The sequence below is a fragment of the Pygoscelis adeliae genome, unplaced genomic scaffold, assembly GCF_000699105.1.
Source record: "Pygoscelis adeliae isolate BGI_AS28 unplaced genomic scaffold, ASM69910v1 Scaffold63, whole genome shotgun sequence".
Classification (NCBI taxonomy): domain Eukaryota; kingdom Metazoa; phylum Chordata; class Aves; order Sphenisciformes; family Spheniscidae; genus Pygoscelis; species Pygoscelis adeliae.
Window position 1 is genome coordinate 6,972,271 of NW_008824414.1, and position 18,696 is coordinate 6,990,966.

Below are 18,696 nucleotides of genomic sequence, written 5' to 3' on the forward strand. Positions count from 1 at the left end.
AGGGTTAAAAATGAAGATATTTGTTCAATGCAGGACTCCTGCCATGCATGGCTCCTATAAGCCTGCTTTTGCTGTAGTCATGTAGTCAGCTGAACATTACTAAGGAAAATCACTACATCATTCATTCACAAGCTGGGAAGGGAGGCAGCATAATTGTCCTGCTGACTCATGCTTATAAGTATTTTCCTTGCTCCGCCTCCATTCATTTCAGCTCCTCCTCTCCTCTCTTAGTGCTGGTAGCCTACTATATTTAAACAGCTGTCTTAGAGCAGAGGCAGGATTCAAGGCTTGTAGTTTGGTTGGCTTTCCTGACTGTACAGGCATTTTCATAAAGATCTTGTTTCTCATCAGACCTGCTGCTAAAGGTAAGAAGGCTATAAGTAAATGTCTGGCATACTGTAACATTGCTTTCTGAATATCACAGGGGTGTTTTTAGAAAGGTATTACTTTTATGTACCATAAAGGTGAATTTTCCACATACTTTGTGTTTCTGGGGTAACTGGCCTGGCACATAAGAGTGATAATGCAAGTGGAGGGGGAAAAACAAACTTCTGAAACTTGTAGGCAAGTATAAAATGTAAAAGCTATTGAGATTTCTGTTTTTTAAAAGCACTAATGAATTAAAGTTTAAAAACTGCTGGTGAAATGAATGGGTTGATGAAGAAAAGAAGCTGAAGAAAACTGTTGCATTTGTGTTAGCATTGTTCTTGTTTAAACCTGAGTGTCATGGTAGCTCTTTTAGTCTCTTCCATTATTTATATATACTGACTGCACTGCTCTCGAACTCTCCCCTTGTGCTGTACAGGCCACTCTTGGTGGTCCTTAGTTGAGCAAAACTCTCATTGATGTTATAGGGAGAGCTACTTGCATATGGCTGATGTAACTGGGCTTTTTATTTCTGCTAAAGATCATCTAGTGTCATTGTCTTGCTAAATGCATATTTGCTTTTTCTTTTACTCACTTAAAACCTGTTTCAATCGTGCAGCCTGAAACTACTAGGGGCCATGCTGACCGACTTTATGTGAGTTACAGTCCCTCTAGGCTTAAGGCTGTGTCAGGAAGGTATGCAGAGTTTGGCCCAGAATGAGCTGGGTGCTTTTCCAAGCCAGAACAATTATGTAACATCACATAGACACTGAAATGCTTTGGAAGCAGCGAGGAGATAAATTGTGGAGCTTGCAGCATGCTCCCAAATGAAGAGGAGGAAAGAGACACCCGTTTAAAGTAGGAAGCCTAAAGCAGGAGCCAAAACAGGGATCAGTGTCACTAAGTTGACTAAGTGTGAGTGCCCAGCAGCCTACTCTACATAAAAGGAGGGTGGGAAGAGCAGTCTTGGGTTTTTTTGCTAGCTCAGGCTTTCTCTTGCTGCTAACTAGTTCTGTATAGATTTGAAATGAACTTCAATATGTCCTGTATGCTTTCCAATAGCCTCTGCAAGAACAGGCTTTCATCTGCTACACTGTATTAGCTGTACAGGTTATGGAGGTATATGTGGTCCCTTGATTCTAAGATTGCCAAAAAAAAAAAAAAATTAAAATAATCCACCTTTACTTCTAATGGCAGGAAAAGCGAACATTTGGCCTGAAACCAAAATGCCTGAGGTGCTCTGAGCTCAGTTTTACCCCCAGAAGTCAAACATTTAGCCTACAGGATGGGAATAGCTATGAACAGGTTCGACATCTGGTTCACTTTCTACTTAAAAAGAAGAATTATTAACTATGAATTATAAAGATGGCAACTATAGGATATGGAAGGGACTTCTCCCATTTGTAGAGACATGCTAGCATAAACAGAAGCATCTCTGATGGTTAATCTTGTGTTGATAGAATTGTCCAGTGTGAAAACTTCAGGAAACAAAGCGTGTAGCACTAAAATGGTCATTGTGGGGTTTTGTGAACCCAGATCCTGAATAAAACCATGGCCAAAAATAGTCATGTATGTGCATGGATCTAGTAATTTCATCAGAATAACAATTGTGCTCCTCTAGTCATTAGGGTTTGGTTTAATTCCAGCAAATGCTCCTTTTTGATGTCTCAGAAGGTACAGAATGGAGGAGGAGGGTGAAATGAGGAGCGTTATCAGTGAGCCTGCGGCTGCTGGCTTTGCTCTCTATCAGGGTGGGGTAGGGTGGCATATTGCAATGGCCAGGAGCCAAGGCGCAACCTTCCTCTAAAGCAAAAAAGACTGACTTCTAACATCTTGTGCCTTTTTTGTCCTCTTCAGGCTCCTCCAGAAAAATGCTCGCACACAATGGCATGACTTTGTGCCCAAGTCTTACAAATGGGCTTGCAGGCTCGTTATTTATATGCTGGCTTTGCCGCTCTCCTGGAACTGTTGCCATGTGCTGTCCTGGGTTAGTCCTTGCTTCCAGCAAAAATCCCACGGATGTTGCTGGGTTACCACTGTCTACAGAGCACATACAGTCTTTCCGTGCATGCTGCTGCAGTGTGCTATGGAGCAGAAACCTGGAAGATTGCTTCCAGAGATCTTGCTTACCTCTTCCAGACTCCCAATAGTTTCATAGAAATAAGATGTGCACTCTGTGTTAGGAAAAATTAATAAGAACTTGTGTTCTTGCGTAGTACAGCCATGGAAAGGGATTTATTTGTTACCATGGAGAGGAAACGTCTGCTAACCTTCGGATAGGTACTGTGGTTTAGCTGGTTTGAGGGGAATACCTTACTGGTCACGTCAGTGTCCTGTTCCTTTGGTGTCTCTGGCCATGCCAGATGCTACTGCTGAATTCTACCAATTGCGACTCTGGAGCTTTGTAGCAGGGAATTATTTGGGGGTAAATTTACACAACAATCTGCTGAAGGTGGTGCAGGTTTTGATTCATGTGGCAGAACCTACCCAAAAGGCTGGGGAAATACTTGGGCAGTTAGGCTGTGCTCCTGCAGCTACCAGGGTTGGGTTAAATATGCCTTAAGGGGTTAATGCATGCCTCGGTATGGACAGAACGCATGGAAGTGTTCATCTTCCGTAGTGTATGCATCTACCTTCGAGTCTCAATTAAACTGGGAACCTAAGTTTCCTTGAAATCCAACTCTCTTCAAAGCTGGATGCTTGAAATGACTTAAATTAGAAAGCACGACTATTATATCTTTTAAGTGGTTCTTGCCCTGTCAGGCAAAATGCATGAGTCTCTTAGACTAATGCTTAGTTAAGTGGTAATAGGCAACCAGTAAGTGTTACTAAACTGTGATCCAAAAATTTGGACAAAGCTGCTAGTTTTGAATTCAACTTGTAAGCCTTATGTGCCTCTACTTGGATGAACCCAGTCCTCTTGGAATAACTCTGTCTAGTCCAGTGATGGCTGTATATTGGTGTATATGAGAATTGTCATAGAATCATAGAATCATTAAGGTTGGAAAAGACCTCTAAGATCATCGAGTCCAACCGTCAACCCAACATCACCATGCCCGCTAAACCATGTCCCTAAGCACCTCATCTACACGTCTTTTAAATACCTCCAGGGATGGTGACTCAACCACTTCCCTGGGCCCTCCCCTGGCACAACTTGAGGCCATTTCCTCTCGTCCTATCGCTTGTTACTTGGGAAAAGAGACCGACCCCCACCTCGCTACAGCCTCCTTTCAGGTAGTTGTAGAGCGCGATAAGGTCTCCCCTCAGCCTCCTTTTCTCCAGGCTAAACAACCCCAGTTCCCTCAGCCGCTCTTCATCAGACTTGTTCTCCAGACCCCTCACCAGCTTTGTTGCCCTTCTCTGGACACACTCCAGCACCTCGATGTCCTTCTTGTAGTGAGGGGCCCAAAACTGAAAACAGCGTTCGAGGTGCGGCCTCACCAGTGCCAAGTACAGGGGCACGATCACCTCCCTACTCCTGCTGGCCACACTATTTCTGATACAGGCCAGGATGCCATTGGCCTTCTTGGCCGCCTGGGCACGCTGCCGGCTCATGTTCAGCCGGCTGTTAACCAGCACCCCCAGGTCCTTTTCCACTGGGCAGCTTTCCAGCCACTCTTCCCCAAGTCTGTAGCGCTGCATGGGGTTGTTGTGGCCCAAGTGCAGGACCCGGCACTTGGCCTTGTTGAATCTCATACAGTTAACATACATTGTCACATCCTTGCAGGCAAATGCACTTACAAGACTCCTCCTGAAGCCTGGGATTCTGTGAATCCTAAACTCACCTGTGGTTTTCTGGCTGCCCATTCAATCACCAGGGTCTTACCACATTACTGTAGTTGCTGGTGATGTAAATGTCAGGCTTAAAGTGGAGCATTACACTTGTAGGATGACATTTGCTGCAATACCTGTGTCAAAGGCAGTGATGTGCCAGACCTTATGGGAGCGTGCAGTGTGCTTGCCAAAGACCTTTCTGTGCTTGAAAAGGGTGTGGAGAGCATGCCCCACTGAACAAAGTCATGCCATTCAGTGAATTTTTACTTAGCTTTCCAAAATGAGAGTAATGTTTTTAGAAAAGACTCTGTTCTCTGTAGAATAACTTAAAAGCTTGTGCTGAATTTTGAAAATTTCACTTTCACTGTGGTAAAAATAACTCTTTAACTTCTCTAGATTAGTGACAGTATAGTTGAATTCCCTGGAAAATGAAAGAAGTCATTATTTGACATGGTAGGATTCCTGCAGGAATGGCAAAAAACTTTGATTCACTGTTCATTGAATATCTGCACAACAATCAGATGAGTTTTGTGGATTCCATTCTAATGACACCTTATTCTCCAAGATAATAATTTTTTGTATATTTTCTTTAAAGACTTGTTGTTATTTACTTGTTCAGACCGAGAACTCTCTAGTTTCTGGAAAATTAAGAAAGAAGGTTCAGGAACTAAACTAGCACTTCCCAAAAAACCCTTTAGTGATGGAATGGCACATATTTGAAAATGCAGACAAGAGATTTCCAGTCTTTGGGCCAAAGTCTTGAGTGAGGTTTGCTCTACTTATAAATAAATGCACAAGTTGCTTTAAAAAGTACAAAGCATTCATGAATGGGTTCATGGTAATTATGGCAATAATTTTTTCTACACAGTATGGGCAAAAGCAAAGTTTTCTTTAACAAGCTGCAACACATCAGTTACTGTAGTCAGAGAGTTACTGAAGTTGCCAGCTGTTCTGGAGGGCCTGGAATTTGTGTGTGGAAGAGAAAGATAAGGGTCCTCTCCCTTTTTTATGGTATAATCAGGGAATCATCCTTCGGTATTGGGGGCAGGAGGAGAAGATAAGCAGGCCTGTCCTGAGTGTGGAAGTGTAATGTGATGGTCTGCAACGCAAGGATAATACTTTAGATCAGCCTGGGTTTGTAGGCTATAGAAAGTCCTGTGTTTTGTCAAAAAAGCAAATAATTCAAAACTTACTTGTTTTAACAGGTAGACTCCAGGACCTAAATGCTTCCGGACAGGAAGATGTATGCGTTATTGAACAGACCCCAAAATAAGAGTGGGTCCAAGCCACTGCCTGTCGTGATCATAGGTAAGTTTGCTGCTGCCAGCATTGCTATTTTCTCTAGTGCTGTTGTTGCTTTGGACTTGCTGTCTTCAGCTCTTGTTCCATGTGTTCTTACTCAAACCAGAAATGCCTGGCCACTGTTTCTGACTCCTTTCCCTGACAACCAAACTTTCTCTAGTACTAAGAGAAAGACCACTAAGAATTGTGGGAAGTAGGGAACCAGGTATTTGACAAACTAAAACACATACCTCTTTGTTAATAGAAAAATTGGTAACTTTTTGGGCACCAGTTCAGCTGGGCCTGGTTTTTCTCTGTTGGGTATTTAGAAGGGTTTGAAACCTTCTCACTACAGATAATCACTTCACAGCAAGTTAACTATCTGTAGTGCTTGAATTAGAGGTGTGTTTATGTGATCTTTTTTCCCCATTGTGTGTGATTAGAAAGTGCTTCAGATGTTGTTAAAGTTTCATGACAATTTTTACTGATTTCTTTTAAAAAGCAAGTCAGCTACGCTGATTTTATACAGATTTAATAGAATGGTAAAAAGCTGTGGGTTTTCTCCTAGTTTAGAAAACAGGTTATGTAGTAACTATCTTGTCTTCTTTGCAAGAGGGGAGCTTTGTAATGTGAGGTGATTCTTGGAGCAAAGCACAAGTAGTGATGTCAGTGCCTTCCCCTCTGTGACCGACCATGAGCTGTGCTCGAGCGCAGGTGTTGGACCCTGTTCATCTGAGCATCTGTTTAAATGCCTCGTAGAGCTGGGTTCCTTCCTTATCTGTCATCTAATTTATAGCCCCCAAGAAAGCTAGTCCAAAGTTAGTGCACCACATAAATCACACTTAATCCTTGCTAACAGTGAGTTTGACAAGGACACTACTACCAGCAGGTTCTAGTCTGAGAGTGACTTTGTACTGCCCAGTTGTACAAGTCTTTAGGTGGGAGGGAGGATATTTTGGTACATCCCTAGTGCACCTATACAAGGACCCAATGTGGATATATCACTAAAGCCTCACAAGCACCAGTGTGAGGATGTGCACTCTGAGGAGGCTGTGGGACTGAAGCTGCTGTTTCACTGCAGCTGGACATTGCACACAGGTTCCAGCTACTTCCCCAGGCCCTGCTCCGAGAAGGCTGTGGACTCCCTCTGCTGTGCTGGCAGCCTCATGAAAGCAGTTGCTTTCTAGAATAGTTTGAGCCCCAGAAGCAGCTGAGCTTGTGACCATCCATATCAAACTTAGGTGTGGTTCAGAGTAAGTACTCTGTGTGTGTTGCTGAGTGTTGTGCACTCAAATGATGAAGTTTGGCTTAAATACCTCCTTGTACTTCCTAAAGCAAAGGAGTAAGCTGAAAGGTGTTACATTTTACTATAGCTACAGTTTAGTTTGCTTTTAATTACTGTTGCTGTTGGTTTTAGATAACTTTCCTGCAAGTGGAATATTCCAAACACTGACCTGCAGCTGCTGGTCCTCGCTCAGCAAAGCAGACTTTGGCCCCAGCTGTGGCACGTACTGCCCTTCACATAGCTCAGCTCGCTGTTAGTGTTACAGCCTGAGCCTCCCTCTATCTCAAATCCCCAAGAAGCAGCCTTTGCTCCAGTCACTCATACATGCAGCACGGGCACTGGGTCAACACAGCCTGCTGCAGGCTGCTGTGTCACTTCAGCTCTCCTCCCCTACATCGTCACTGCATTATGTAATGGTGGTTAGTCACATACTAGTGAGCAGCAAAGCCTGAGCAGCCAGAGAAGCTGACACCTGGTTATGCAGACACTGTAAAATACTAAACATACTGGAGAACAGCCATGTGAAAACTTTCCACGGGCTACTCTCACTGGGCTTTGCAGTCACATATATCAAGTTTTTCCACTGGCTGTTGGGTGGTCAGCAGGCATCCAGCAACCTGTTCAAAGTACTGTATTCTTGGGGGAGTGTCTTGGCATGGCAGAGAGACTTTTTTTTCCTTAACACACTGCCTGCGGTACCATGGTAGGGCCGGTTCCCATTTGAAAGTGTCCTCAGGACCCGTTAGTCAAAACTGCTATTGCCAGATATCCCTTATTAGATGGGATTTCTTACTGAGCAGAGCTGTTTCCCCTTCATTTGAATAGTCACTCTCTTTTCTGGACTTACTCTGTATCCTGTGCACAGTGAACTACTCTGCACTGGTGTGAAATGTGCATCCAGGAGAGCTGAGACCCCCAACCAGTATGTGACCAGTTTCTAAACCTTTAAAGAAGTTAATGAGCAGTAACTCAATTCGTCAGCATGCTAGAGACTTCAAGCTTCAGGTGAGGTTAACCTCTGGCTTGTTTAACTCAATGTCTTTTCAGCAAGTTCTGAAGACCTTGCAATGCAAAGAGATGCAACTGAGGAGGAAAAGGGGACATAAGGGTAAAACAACTTCCCCAACTCCATCGAATAGGTCAGTGGTCAACCTGGAATAGAAAGTCCCCTGTATTGGCAGCAGTGTCTTATCCTTTGAATTGGTCTGGATATTAGAAACACTTCTCAAAGGGCTGCTCTATCTGCAGGAGTATAAATTCTTCTCCATTGTGTCTTTTTAGGGAATGGACCTTCAGGAATCTGTCTCTCATATTTGCTGTCAGGCTACATCCCTTACTTCAAAAGAGACTCTCTTCATCCTCATCCCATTCTTCAGAGGAAACTGGAAGAGGCACCAGATATCTCCATTTTGGACCAGGTTCGTGTAAAGAGAAACAGTATAACATTATAGTAAAGCATCCTAGGGGTATATTGTAAATTATAACCTCATTTGAATTTTCAAAGTACACAGACAGAATGAGCCTTAAGCAAAGTACTTTTAGTTGTCCAGATCTCCCTTGTATGAAATGTCAGCATTGGATCCTTGAGGTAATCCTTGGGCAATAACAGAGTCTGTGTGCCAGTAAACGAGCTTCATAGAACACCAAAACCACTGATTGGAAATACTGGAGTAACAAGCAGTCTGCTGCCTGGCAGGATATGCGTTTTGAGCATCTGATCTGCCTCTCTCTAGGATTTGGAATATCTGTCTGAAGGCTTGGAGGGACGATCCCACAGCCCTGTGGCTCTTCTGTTTGATACTCTTCAGCGTCCAGACACAGACTTTGGTGGAACAGCAGAATCTGTCCTCACTTGGTGGCACGAGACCAACAGAGCCGTCCCCCACCTGGTCCTTGGCAGAAACGCTCCTGGAGGTGCCTGGCATGTATGTGAAGTGAAGCCTAACTGCTTAGGTCTGCATGTTGTAAGATAGCCAAATGTGTTGACTGGAGAGGCAAAAGCTCCTCTAATATGCCAGTCAGCCACGTTTGATTTTATGTATATAAACAAGCAGAAGTTTAAAAGGAAAAAAAGCACGAGAGGCATTTATATTTCCAGTCTGTTGTTCTCTTTGGACAACATGGATGATCATCCATGACGGCAGATCAGAGGAAATCACTGATTTAATGATCTGTGCCATATTGAAATATGAGAAAATTGCATTTCACTTCTTATATTAAATAACTAAAAGTCATTTTACTGTGTTTCTTGTTCCAGTCTATTGAGGGCTCTATGATTACCTTGAGCAGAGGGGAATGGATGGGACTCCCAGATCTCCCATTCAAGGACTGGCTAAAGCAAAAGAGAAGGTAAGATATCTATGATGTGATTATTTGCAAACATCCGGAGGTTATTTGGGAGCCTGGAGTGGAGTGGACTTCCTGAATGTAGCCACCCATCTGTTACGGATGATTCTAGTGAGAGAAAGGACACTCTCCCACCCCCCAGTAAAAATCACTGAATGCAGAATGGATTCGGGTAAAGTTGCAATGCTACTCAGAATGTGTCCTGCTCAATGCCCGCTGGGGAGATGGATCACAGTGACCATGAGTTCTGAATAAAGCTTGGAAAAGGCATGGTCATCTGACTTCTGTGTCTACTGCTGCTGTCCCTAATGACAAGTATAATCAGCTGAGCTACTGTGCTGTCTCTGAGGTGCTTCTGCTCTTGAGATGCGTAACGGTTAATCTTAAAAAGTCCAGGAGTTAAAAATGGAATAGAGGCAAGATGTGAGAGGAAGGCATAAATGAGGAACCATGTTCTTAGGGATGGGATTCATGCTAGAGAAAGCTGCCTCTGTCCAACAGCTTGTGGACCTGAGTGTTAGCTCTATGTACCAGGAATAACTTTGCTGAAGTCAGGGAAACTAGTTAAGTCTTCTCTGGTAGTGCCAGGATAGATGGCTCTAGGATACATTCAGTGGAAGAGGGGAGAAATTCCAGTCTCTTACTTAACTGCTGCTTGACCTTTGTTTCTACTTATTACAGAGGCCTCAGAAACAATAGAGCCACAGCAAAAGACATTGCTCAATATTACCAACACTATGTGATGAAGAAAGGACTGCAGAAGAATTTCAGATGTGGTACTGTTGTGACCTCTGTGAGGAAAGTGAGTGCAGAGAGCATCTCCAACCACGCACAGAAAGATCTGCAGGAGAATAGTGACTCACTCTGGAACTTCAATGAGAAAAGAATGGAGGTCTTTCAGGTGGATGGATTTTTCAAAACTGTGAAAGGTGATAAAGAGCCCTTCTCCGTCTATGCAGAGAATGTGGTCTTAGCTACAGGAACATACGATAGTCCTACTTGGCTTGGGGTCAAGGGAGAGAACCTTTCCTATGTCCATCACCAGCTGTCTGCCCTAGAGGAAGCAGTGAAGAACAGCAGCATTGGCATCATGTCAGATCCAGTCTTGATTGTAGGTGCTGGTCTGACAGCTGCTGATGCGATTCTCTTTGCTCACCATTGCAATATTCCAGTAATCCATGTTTTTCGGAGACGAGTCAGCGATCCGGGTCTTATTTTTAACCAGCTCCCCAAAATGATGTACCCTGAATACCACAAAGTCCATCAGATGATGAAAGAACAGTCAGCTGCTTGTGCTGGGCCCTATGACTGTTACATTAGCCTTCCTGAACATCATGTGCTATCCTTTGGCAAGGACAAGAAATGTCTCTTTCAAGACAAGAATGGCTACCAGAAAGTTTATAAAATTTCCATGGCTCTTGTTCTAACTGGCTCAAACCCCAACCTCTCCTTTCTGCCAAATAATGGCATTGACTTGGCAATGGACAGTGACCAACCAGTCAATCCAAAGAGGAATCCCATAGATGTTGACCCATTCACCTATGAATGCACTCAGGAGAAAGGGCTTTATGCTCTAGGACCTCTAGCTGGAGATAACTTTGTACGCTTTGTACAGGGAGGTGCTCTGGCTGTTGCCAGCTCTCTGTTGAAGAAAGCAAACAAAAATCCCCCCTAACAAAAAAAATCCCTACGCTAAATGTATCTGAATGGGTTACTGCTGTTTTCTTAGAGAAGCAAGTCATCTGATTGGTTACATCCTCAAATGTAAAGCCTACTCCTGGTATTCTCCAAGGTTATGCAGAGAGTTACTAAGTTCTTGCTGAGTTATTTGAGAAGATTAAGTCACCAAATACAGAGTGGGTTTTACACACAGCAGTACCTTCAACCCCTGGGGATTCAGCTCCTTTCCTGCATAGCTGTGCATGAAGGCTGCAGGGGCTTTGAATCTTGTGCCTGGAAAAGTAAGGGGCAAGATAGTGATTGCTCTTCTATGTAACACCTTCCAGGTTGCTGAAAATTGAATTAGGGAACAAGCAATATTAATTATTTCCAGACAGCAGGCTGACAACCCTGTGTCTGTCAGTGTCTTACAGTGTTTTTTCATGAAACAAAGTAAGCCAATGTGGTTTTATTTGCTCCTGTGGCTCGGCTGTATGTTCTTATTAGACCAGAAATGACTGAAAGATGCTGCAGGTACTGTATTGTCTCACTGACACCAGCAACAGGTAATATCTTTTTAATCAAGAGATTCCTGTGATGGTTTTTTCTCCTTTTTGGGAAGGAATGGTACTGATTTACAAACACTTGGTTTGCCATCTTGCAGCTTTCCACTTTCTAAATCCTAAAACCACCGTAGCCAAATTCTTGGCAGCTGCTGTAGAGACAGCAGAAATAAAGGGGAGCTACTGGTCTGTCTTGTAACTGCCTGGGGGGGGCAGTTATGGGGCTTCTGCTGCACAGAGTATTTCAGAAAGACACAATATGTTATATATTGTGTGAATTTCTAATGTAATGTGTTGTGTTTTTTTTAAAGAATACTATTTGTGTAAAGGGAAAATTGGCACAGTCACTTTTTGATAGTTTTATGCTATATATAGCAATTTTTTATACTAGTTTTCTAAAAGATTTTTATTGGCAAAATATTTTGTTACAAGCTTTCAGTCAGTGAATGAGCTGGGGTGGGTGGAAATGATGCCTTATGTTGCAAACAGCATTCTCAACAGACCTACAAGGCCTTTCATACCTCTTACAGGAAAAATCAGAGTCATAGCTAATCTTATTTGATGTAAAGACAGACTCTGCTCCCTGTGCTGCACTGAAACTCACTGACATGCCAGGATGCTTGCACATGTCTCTGGAAAGCTGAGAATGTGGAGACAGTGGCCGTTTGTAAATGAATCAGCCTCAATTTGAGATGTGTTAAGGAGCTTGTCTGTGGTGTTGCTGTATCACACTTGAGTATTTTTGCCACTGACAATTCTTGTATGAAATTTTTCAATAAAGTGACTTCAGACTTAGTCTGTGTTTGTTTTTTAACTCTGACTTTGAATCTTTGACCCAGAGAAGATCTAACGAACTGTTCATCAGCTTCCTGGCAAGCACCAGGGTGTGGTTTGTGCCTGCTAAATCCTGCATCTTTCCGCTCCCTAGGAGCACAACACTATGGATTTGCTTTCTGTGTATCTTCCTCTCTCCAGTGGGATGGAGAACCCTTGTAGAGTGATTTGGCAGTGTCCATCTCTTGTGAGGCTAAAACGCAATACCAAACCAAGCTATTTGCCAAGCATGTTCTTGCCTAGGGGATCTTAGATATCTTTCCTGTTACCTACTGTCTTCTCCTGTCTGGAAAAATCCCAAATCAGGGCCTAGTCCAGTAAGTCAATAAGACAGTTTAGATCCGAAGGGGTATTTGAAGGTCTCTGGTGCAACCCCACTAAAACAGGGCAAGCTTTGAAGTTAGTCCTGGTTGCTCAGTGCCTTGTTGGGGAAAGCTTTGAATATCTCACAGGATGGAGGTTGCGCTGTTGACATTTGATTGCCCCATTCAACATTTGACCACCTTTGTTGTTGAGAATTCGGGGTGTTTTCTGAACTAGTTGAAGTGTCCCTATTGCAGCTTATCTACTGCCTCTTGCGTTCTTTTGTGCTTTGTTGTTGGTTTTTTTTTTTTCCCCACTGCACAGCTCTGAGAAGAGTCTGGCTCAATGTGTTAAAACACCAATCCTCATTCTTCTCTGAAGGCTGAGACTGGAGGGCCCTCAGGATTTTGTGGGCACAGAGGTGTGGTGTGGATGAGTCTCCTGGTCTGTGTAATTGCTCACTGGCCAGAGGGGTAGCAATGCCCCCAGCGATCTCTTTGGCAGCATTGCTCTAAATGAGGTGGTAGTTGTTCCCCTGAATCTGTTTTCCTGGCAATGTGGGGATTTCTGAGTATGGATAATGTGGTCCTGTGCCATCTTACCTGTTTTTGGTACGCCCCAGGAGAGATGAGCTGATACTCCTTTCACCCTGCCTTATGCTCTTCTTGGGAGCTTATGTCCCAAGCAGTGCAGGATTGTGCTGTTCCTCTCCTGCAGCTGACCTTTGCTAGAAAAAAATCAGTGATCAATGTTCACCTTTCTAAAAATACCATTTTCAGCTAGGTCTCAAATTCCTGCATCAAAAGCAAATGAAGCGGAGAATAAAAGCCAAAGGGTATCTTAAAAAAACAAGGGGCATCGGAGTGTGCTGGGAATAAGGGCATAAGATTGGTGTCGAGTGAAATGCTGCTCTTCCCATCACTGAGATCAAAGTCACAGTGTTCATGCTGATCATTCCCGTATCCCATATTGCATTACGGTGATCTAATTTGCCCTGCACCAGGGAGCTCCTAACTAGGGCAGCAGCCTGTGCCTGCATCGGGGGAGCTTGGGTGACCATGTTTTAAATAGCCGGCTTTCTTGCCCAGGAGGAATGAGCTGATTGCCTGCCCTGTGTAGGACCGGAAAGGGAAGTGGTTTTTCATGACTGATGCTTAGAAAATATCCTACATTCTGCCCTGGAGGGTTATCAAAGCAGAGGCTGTCAATAGCAGAAGTGGTGGTTTACTCTTCAACAAGTCCTCAGGGCAAGACTGCCACAGTGGTAATCCAAGTTGTTATTCAGTTCTCTGTATCCAGGGAGGCAAATGTGAATTATTGTTCCAAAACAATCAGCTGTGAGAGTCAACAGACACCAGCTTTGTTATGTGTGGGGTTCACCCGTGCATTATAACCTTGACCTACAGCATGCCATAGTACCAGGAAAAAAAATAGTCTCCTGGGCCTTCTGCACATCACGCACCACCGATGGGAGTGACGCAGCTTTGTCAGGCGAGATACTAAATGCTTTCACCACCCTTTCCATTCCTGCACATGAGGCCCAGCCGGGAGGTTACCTTGGTGAGTTAGCTGGCTATTTAAAGTTGGAGACCACTCTGCTTCTTTTCTCTGTCCCTTGCAAGTCCTTTGGTGTCCTCTCCACGCTGCCCAGTGGGAACCTTCTGCAGCCACGGTGACCAGGGCAGGTCAGTCTGGGAAGCCTCAAGCAACTCCCTGCTCTGCTCAATTCGGATAGAGCAGCTTTATTTTTTTTCATACCTCTGGCTGCTGCTAAGAGGTGATGTTCGTCACTCCACAACAAGGGCTCCACATCAGGCACCCATTTTCTGTCCTTCAGGGTTCCTCAGCGTCCTTTGGTTTCCTCCCTGAACCGATCAGTCCCCAGTTTGTGTCTTTGCAGAACAAGTTCCTGAGACCCGCTGGCACTTGCCAGGAACAATTATGCACCCAGAACAGAAACAAGGATTTGAAATTTACCAGCAAGACAAAAATAGAGAATTGTGTTTTTTTTATTTTATTGTGCTAGTGAGTCCTTGTAGTCAAGGCTGATGCGTTTTAAACAAATATGCTTGCGGGTGTGGCAGAACTGACTGTACAAGTCTAAACTCAGGTACCTTTTATTATGCAATTAACATACAAACTTACTGCTTCTACTTTTTGCTTTGGTGAAGGACTTAGGAGATATCAGAGCATGTTCGTTGTGAGCTTTTGTTTCTTAAATGAAGGGAAGGGTATCCTCTTTCTAAAAAGAGCCATCTTTTACGTATCATCTGGATTGAAATTATTTCGGTAAAATAGTCTTGGGAACCCCTTTAGTTGTTTGGCATTCACTTTTTTCGGACACACTTCTGTCTTTGAGCACAGAACTAAATCCAGCCACATCTTGGCCAGACCACTCTATTTAAAAGGTCTACAGAGCATTACAATACATTGCAAGTCCGATGATTGCCTAAGTCTGAGCTTTATAAGGACCCTTAGGGAGCTGTCAGACTGTTGCAGACTGTGGTGGCTTAAATTAACCTGCTTTATTTGTGAAATACAGCTATTTGTGTGCAGGCCAGTAGCCAGCGCATCACTGCTAACCGACAGCTTCTGAGGTTGTGCTAAGCTGCTTGTAACTGGGGGGCACTTGGAGGGTGGACAGTGGCAGGGGGGTGTCTTCTAGCAGAAGAGGTTTCAAGTTGGAACCAAGCCTGGAGGCTCCAGGGAAAGTCATCTGACTTCCAGAGCTCTGAAGCAAGCCACGAGGGTCGAAGCAAGGTCCTGGCTAGAGGGTGGCTAAGAGGGGAGCAAGAAAAGGGAGCGCAAATTTTGTTGCTGTTGTTGGCTGGATCCTGCCTTCTGTCAGAGCCCGGAAATCTGCACGGATCCGCTGTCCAGGAAGAGTTTCCTTTGCCGTCCCTGGGGACCAAGCCCTGAGGGCCAGGACAAAACCTGGATCCTCTGCTTGTACAGCTCGGAGGCAGAGAGATTCTGCTCTGGCGTGGGAAGGAAAACGTCTCACGGTATTCCTGCCCTTGGCCATATGAATACGCCCTTCTCCTCCGTATGGGCACCCATATTACAAAGCTTGGCTCGGAGAACCAGGGCCTGCTAATATATCAATTTACAGGAGTCTGTCTGAGGAGGGGCAGAGCAGGCAGCTCCCATGAACTTTCTGCAAGGGAAGCAGAATGGATTTTGTTTTCCAGCCCAATTTTTGCTGGTTGCATTCATTTCTTGGAAGCGCTGTTGATGGTTCTGCCTGATTTTATGGCTACACCGCAGCAAGTTGGAAACAAGGGAAAGGAGGGGAATCCCGAGCCAGGCAGCATGCATGCACGGGCAGCGTGGCCCTGCTCCGTAACCGGCATCACCGCCAGCCAGGAAACCCTGTTGGGAAGGTGCAAGCACTATTTATTTAAGATATTTACCCTGCAGGTGAATTCCCACATCTCAGTCTCACTGGAAGCAAAGGGGCTGGTGAAATAACCACAGGGACTACCTTTACGAACTGGGACGCAGCTGCAAAGTGCTGCAGTCCCCGTGGCGGCTGGCCGAGCCAGGGTGTTTGATTACAGCCTGGCTATCTCCGGGTGTAAACAGAGCTGGTTTGGCCACGGTGTTAGACCGGAGCCAGGTCAGAGGGGGTTTGCTTGGTGAAATAGTGGCTAACTGCAAGCCAGGAATGAAGAAGCAGTTCAACAGGGGTTGTGAGCGTGTAAAGTTACTGCTGATGACGAAGTGCGGATTTTGGGATATTATATTGGGTAAGTCTCCAAATTTGAGTTGCGCTTTTATAGGCCACTGAACCTTTTGCCAGGGAGGCAAACTTTAACCAGAGGACAAGCGAAGGGCAGGATGAAATCATTCCTTTAATGGCAAAGAAATAGAAAACCAGGAGAGCTGTGCTTTTTTATGAGACCACAGACACAGTTTCAGACCTACAACATTCATTCCTTTTGAGAGCTGGCCCAGCGGAGCAAACCTCATTTGCAACTTGGCATTAATACCCGAGTTATCCAGTATTACCGTAACTCCGAGTCAGCAGAGGCCTCAGAGGCATAGAAAGCTTTCAAAGCTAATAAACAGACCGATAGATCTTTCTTTCAGCTGAAAAAGCCAAGGAATTTGTATGTCAAAAAAAAATTCCTTGTGTTTTTCTGGGGTAATAAATGGACTTTTCAGTTTAAACATTAGAGTCTAGCAAAACCAAACAAATGACAAAGTGGTGGGATGCTGAATGCAGATGCCCCAGTGGCTGCAGTGCCAGGAGCACCGCGGGCTGTGCCGGATTGAGCCCATCCCTCACAGGGCATCCTGCTTGGGGACCAAAGGGGACACAGGGGCTGTACGGCCTCATGCAGCTGGGAGGAAAGGGGTACATGTGATGGGCATGATGACATCGAGGGGGGTGGGACAAAATTAACTTAGCAGTGTCATTTCTAAGCAAATTTGAACTGGTGGAAAGTTTATGCCATGTGAATCCCCTGTGCTGTGCAGCTGAGTTTTCTTCTTCTTCTCCTTTTTTTTTTAATCCGGTTGCTGGGACACCAGTGCTGGATTTACTGTTTGATCGAACCGCAGCCTGGAAAAGAAGCAGCGGCAGCAGATGCTGACATGTTGTGGCTCCGGGCTAGAGGGATTTCACAGCCGATGCTTCTGAACAGCTTTGTGGGTTGGATGTGCTCTGGGCTCGCTCCCACCAGGGTGGTGGGTGGCAACCCTGCCTGCAGCTGGCAGCCCTCCCCAGGGCATGCGTGGGTGTTTGCATGGGTCTGGGGGCCGTGCAGATGGGAGAGGTTCGGCAGGGTCTGACCCTGCATGTGGAAAGTGCCAGGAGAGGGAAACCGGAGATGCGGGGTATCCACTCCCCAGCAGTTTTCCTGCAGCTGGTTGGGAAGGACAGTGTCGGCACCCAGAAAGGCGAGAGCCCGTCCTGGGTGCTATGGTGGGAGCACTGACTCCAAGCCCAGATGTTGCAATCAAAGTTTTCCCTGAGCCATTTCCAGCACCTGTTTGCCAACCTCCCTTCCACAGGCATTGCTGGAGCAGCTTTTCTGTAAATGCTGCTCTTGTCACGGCATCTCTGGCAGCTGCCCAGGAAATTAAGGCGATTAATGAGCAGTAAGACACACGAGCAGTGAGAAGGGCAGCATTTCGTATGAATGAGTTACATGTGATTGACACTGCCTGAAGTAACCTATTTGCAGAAACATACCTCATCCCCCGTATTGCACTTTCATGAAGTTTAAGCAAAAGAGATTTCTCAGGAGCATGAATAACTGGCAGTATTTTTGCTGGCTGGAGTATAACTAAGATGGCTTTGACCTGATCAGCTGTGTAATAGTAAGAAGGTTTTCTCCCCTGAAAACAAAAGCTTTAAAATCCTCCCTCTGTTTTACATAGAGGTGGAAGTAAGACCTTTGGAAATTTTTCATTAGAAACAGAAACAGAAACCAGTGTTCGACTGGGGATTTATAGCAGAATGTCAGACGCAGCACTCTGACATTGCAATGAACGCTGTAAGCTCTGGGATTTTAGGGTGGATTTCTGGCTCCCTTTTTGGCTAGTGCTTCCATCTCAAAGCTAAGAGACATTTCCAGATTTGTGTTTCACCAGAACTGGTTTCTTTCCCTGCATAATTCTGGTTTTGGTGAACTGGTGTTTGTAAGAAGCAGAAAAAGTTCCCGGGCAATGCTGCGGAGGTCTGCAGCAACCACTTGTATCATTTTATAGTTAAGGTGACTGTCATCCTGAGGTTGATATAAATAAGTTCATGTTCCTGAAAATATAAATATTTAAATAAATATTTTTCAGGAAGATGGAGAAGCAAGTGTCTGAGAAAAAGATAAAGTTATACAAACAAATGTTATCTGTCTGATGTAACACTCCAAATACTTCATCCACTGAGTAGTCTGGATATGGCATAATGGGGGAGCTGGACGAGAGCTGGCCAAGTGAAATGTTCTCACCCCGAAACAAAGGAAAGCAAATCAAAGGAAGGTAGAATTGCCCGTTCCCAGGCTGCCTGTCCCCTGTGACCTTCTTTGCGCTCTGTTACATCCATTTCCAACAAAAGGCGCTTTTTTTCCCCCCTTCCTTTAAACAATGTAATGGATACCCCTCCATCCGTGTGCTGGGAAACAACTCGCTGCAGAGGAAGCGCTGGGGCTCCACTGCAGCAGATCCCCGTTTGCAAGCAGAGCATGTGCCGCTTTCCCAGCATTAGGTGAAGAAAATTGTGGGGCTTTAAAAGCAATCCTGCAGCTGAAACAATAAAGTCTTACTCCGGTTGGAAATCAT

General features: G+C 44.8%; 1 protein-coding gene across 1 annotated transcript; it reads left to right on the forward strand.

The window, feature by feature from the left end:
- The first annotated feature begins 252 nt into the window (after positions 1–252).
- Positions 253–12,069, forward strand: OSGIN1 (oxidative stress induced growth inhibitor 1). The gene is made up of 6 exons (XM_009320811.1): positions 253–365; positions 5,346–5,448; positions 7,988–8,124; positions 8,440–8,631; positions 8,964–9,055; positions 9,734–12,069. Exons 2-6 carry the CDS (start codon positions 5,364–5,366, stop codon positions 10,725–10,727), a joined length of 1,500 nt encoding a protein of 499 aa, XP_009319086.1. The 5' UTR covers positions 253–365; positions 5,346–5,363; the 3' UTR covers positions 10,728–12,069.
- The last annotated feature ends 6,627 nt before the right edge of the window (positions 12,070–18,696 follow it).

Bases quoted from the DNA above. Each gene is read 5' to 3' on its own strand.
- OSGIN1 (XM_009320811.1), top strand. From the start codon at position 5,364: ATGCTTCCGGACAGGAAGATGTATGCGTTATTGAACAGACCCCAAAAT. The intron at 8,125-8,439 runs GTTCGTGTAAAG...GCCTCTCTCTAG, and splicing joins ATATCTCCATTTTGGACCAG to GATTTGGAATATCTGTCTGA. The intron at 8,632-8,963 runs GTATGTGAAGTG...TTCTTGTTCCAG, and splicing joins CTCCTGGAGGTGCCTGGCAT to TCTATTGAGGGCTCTATGAT.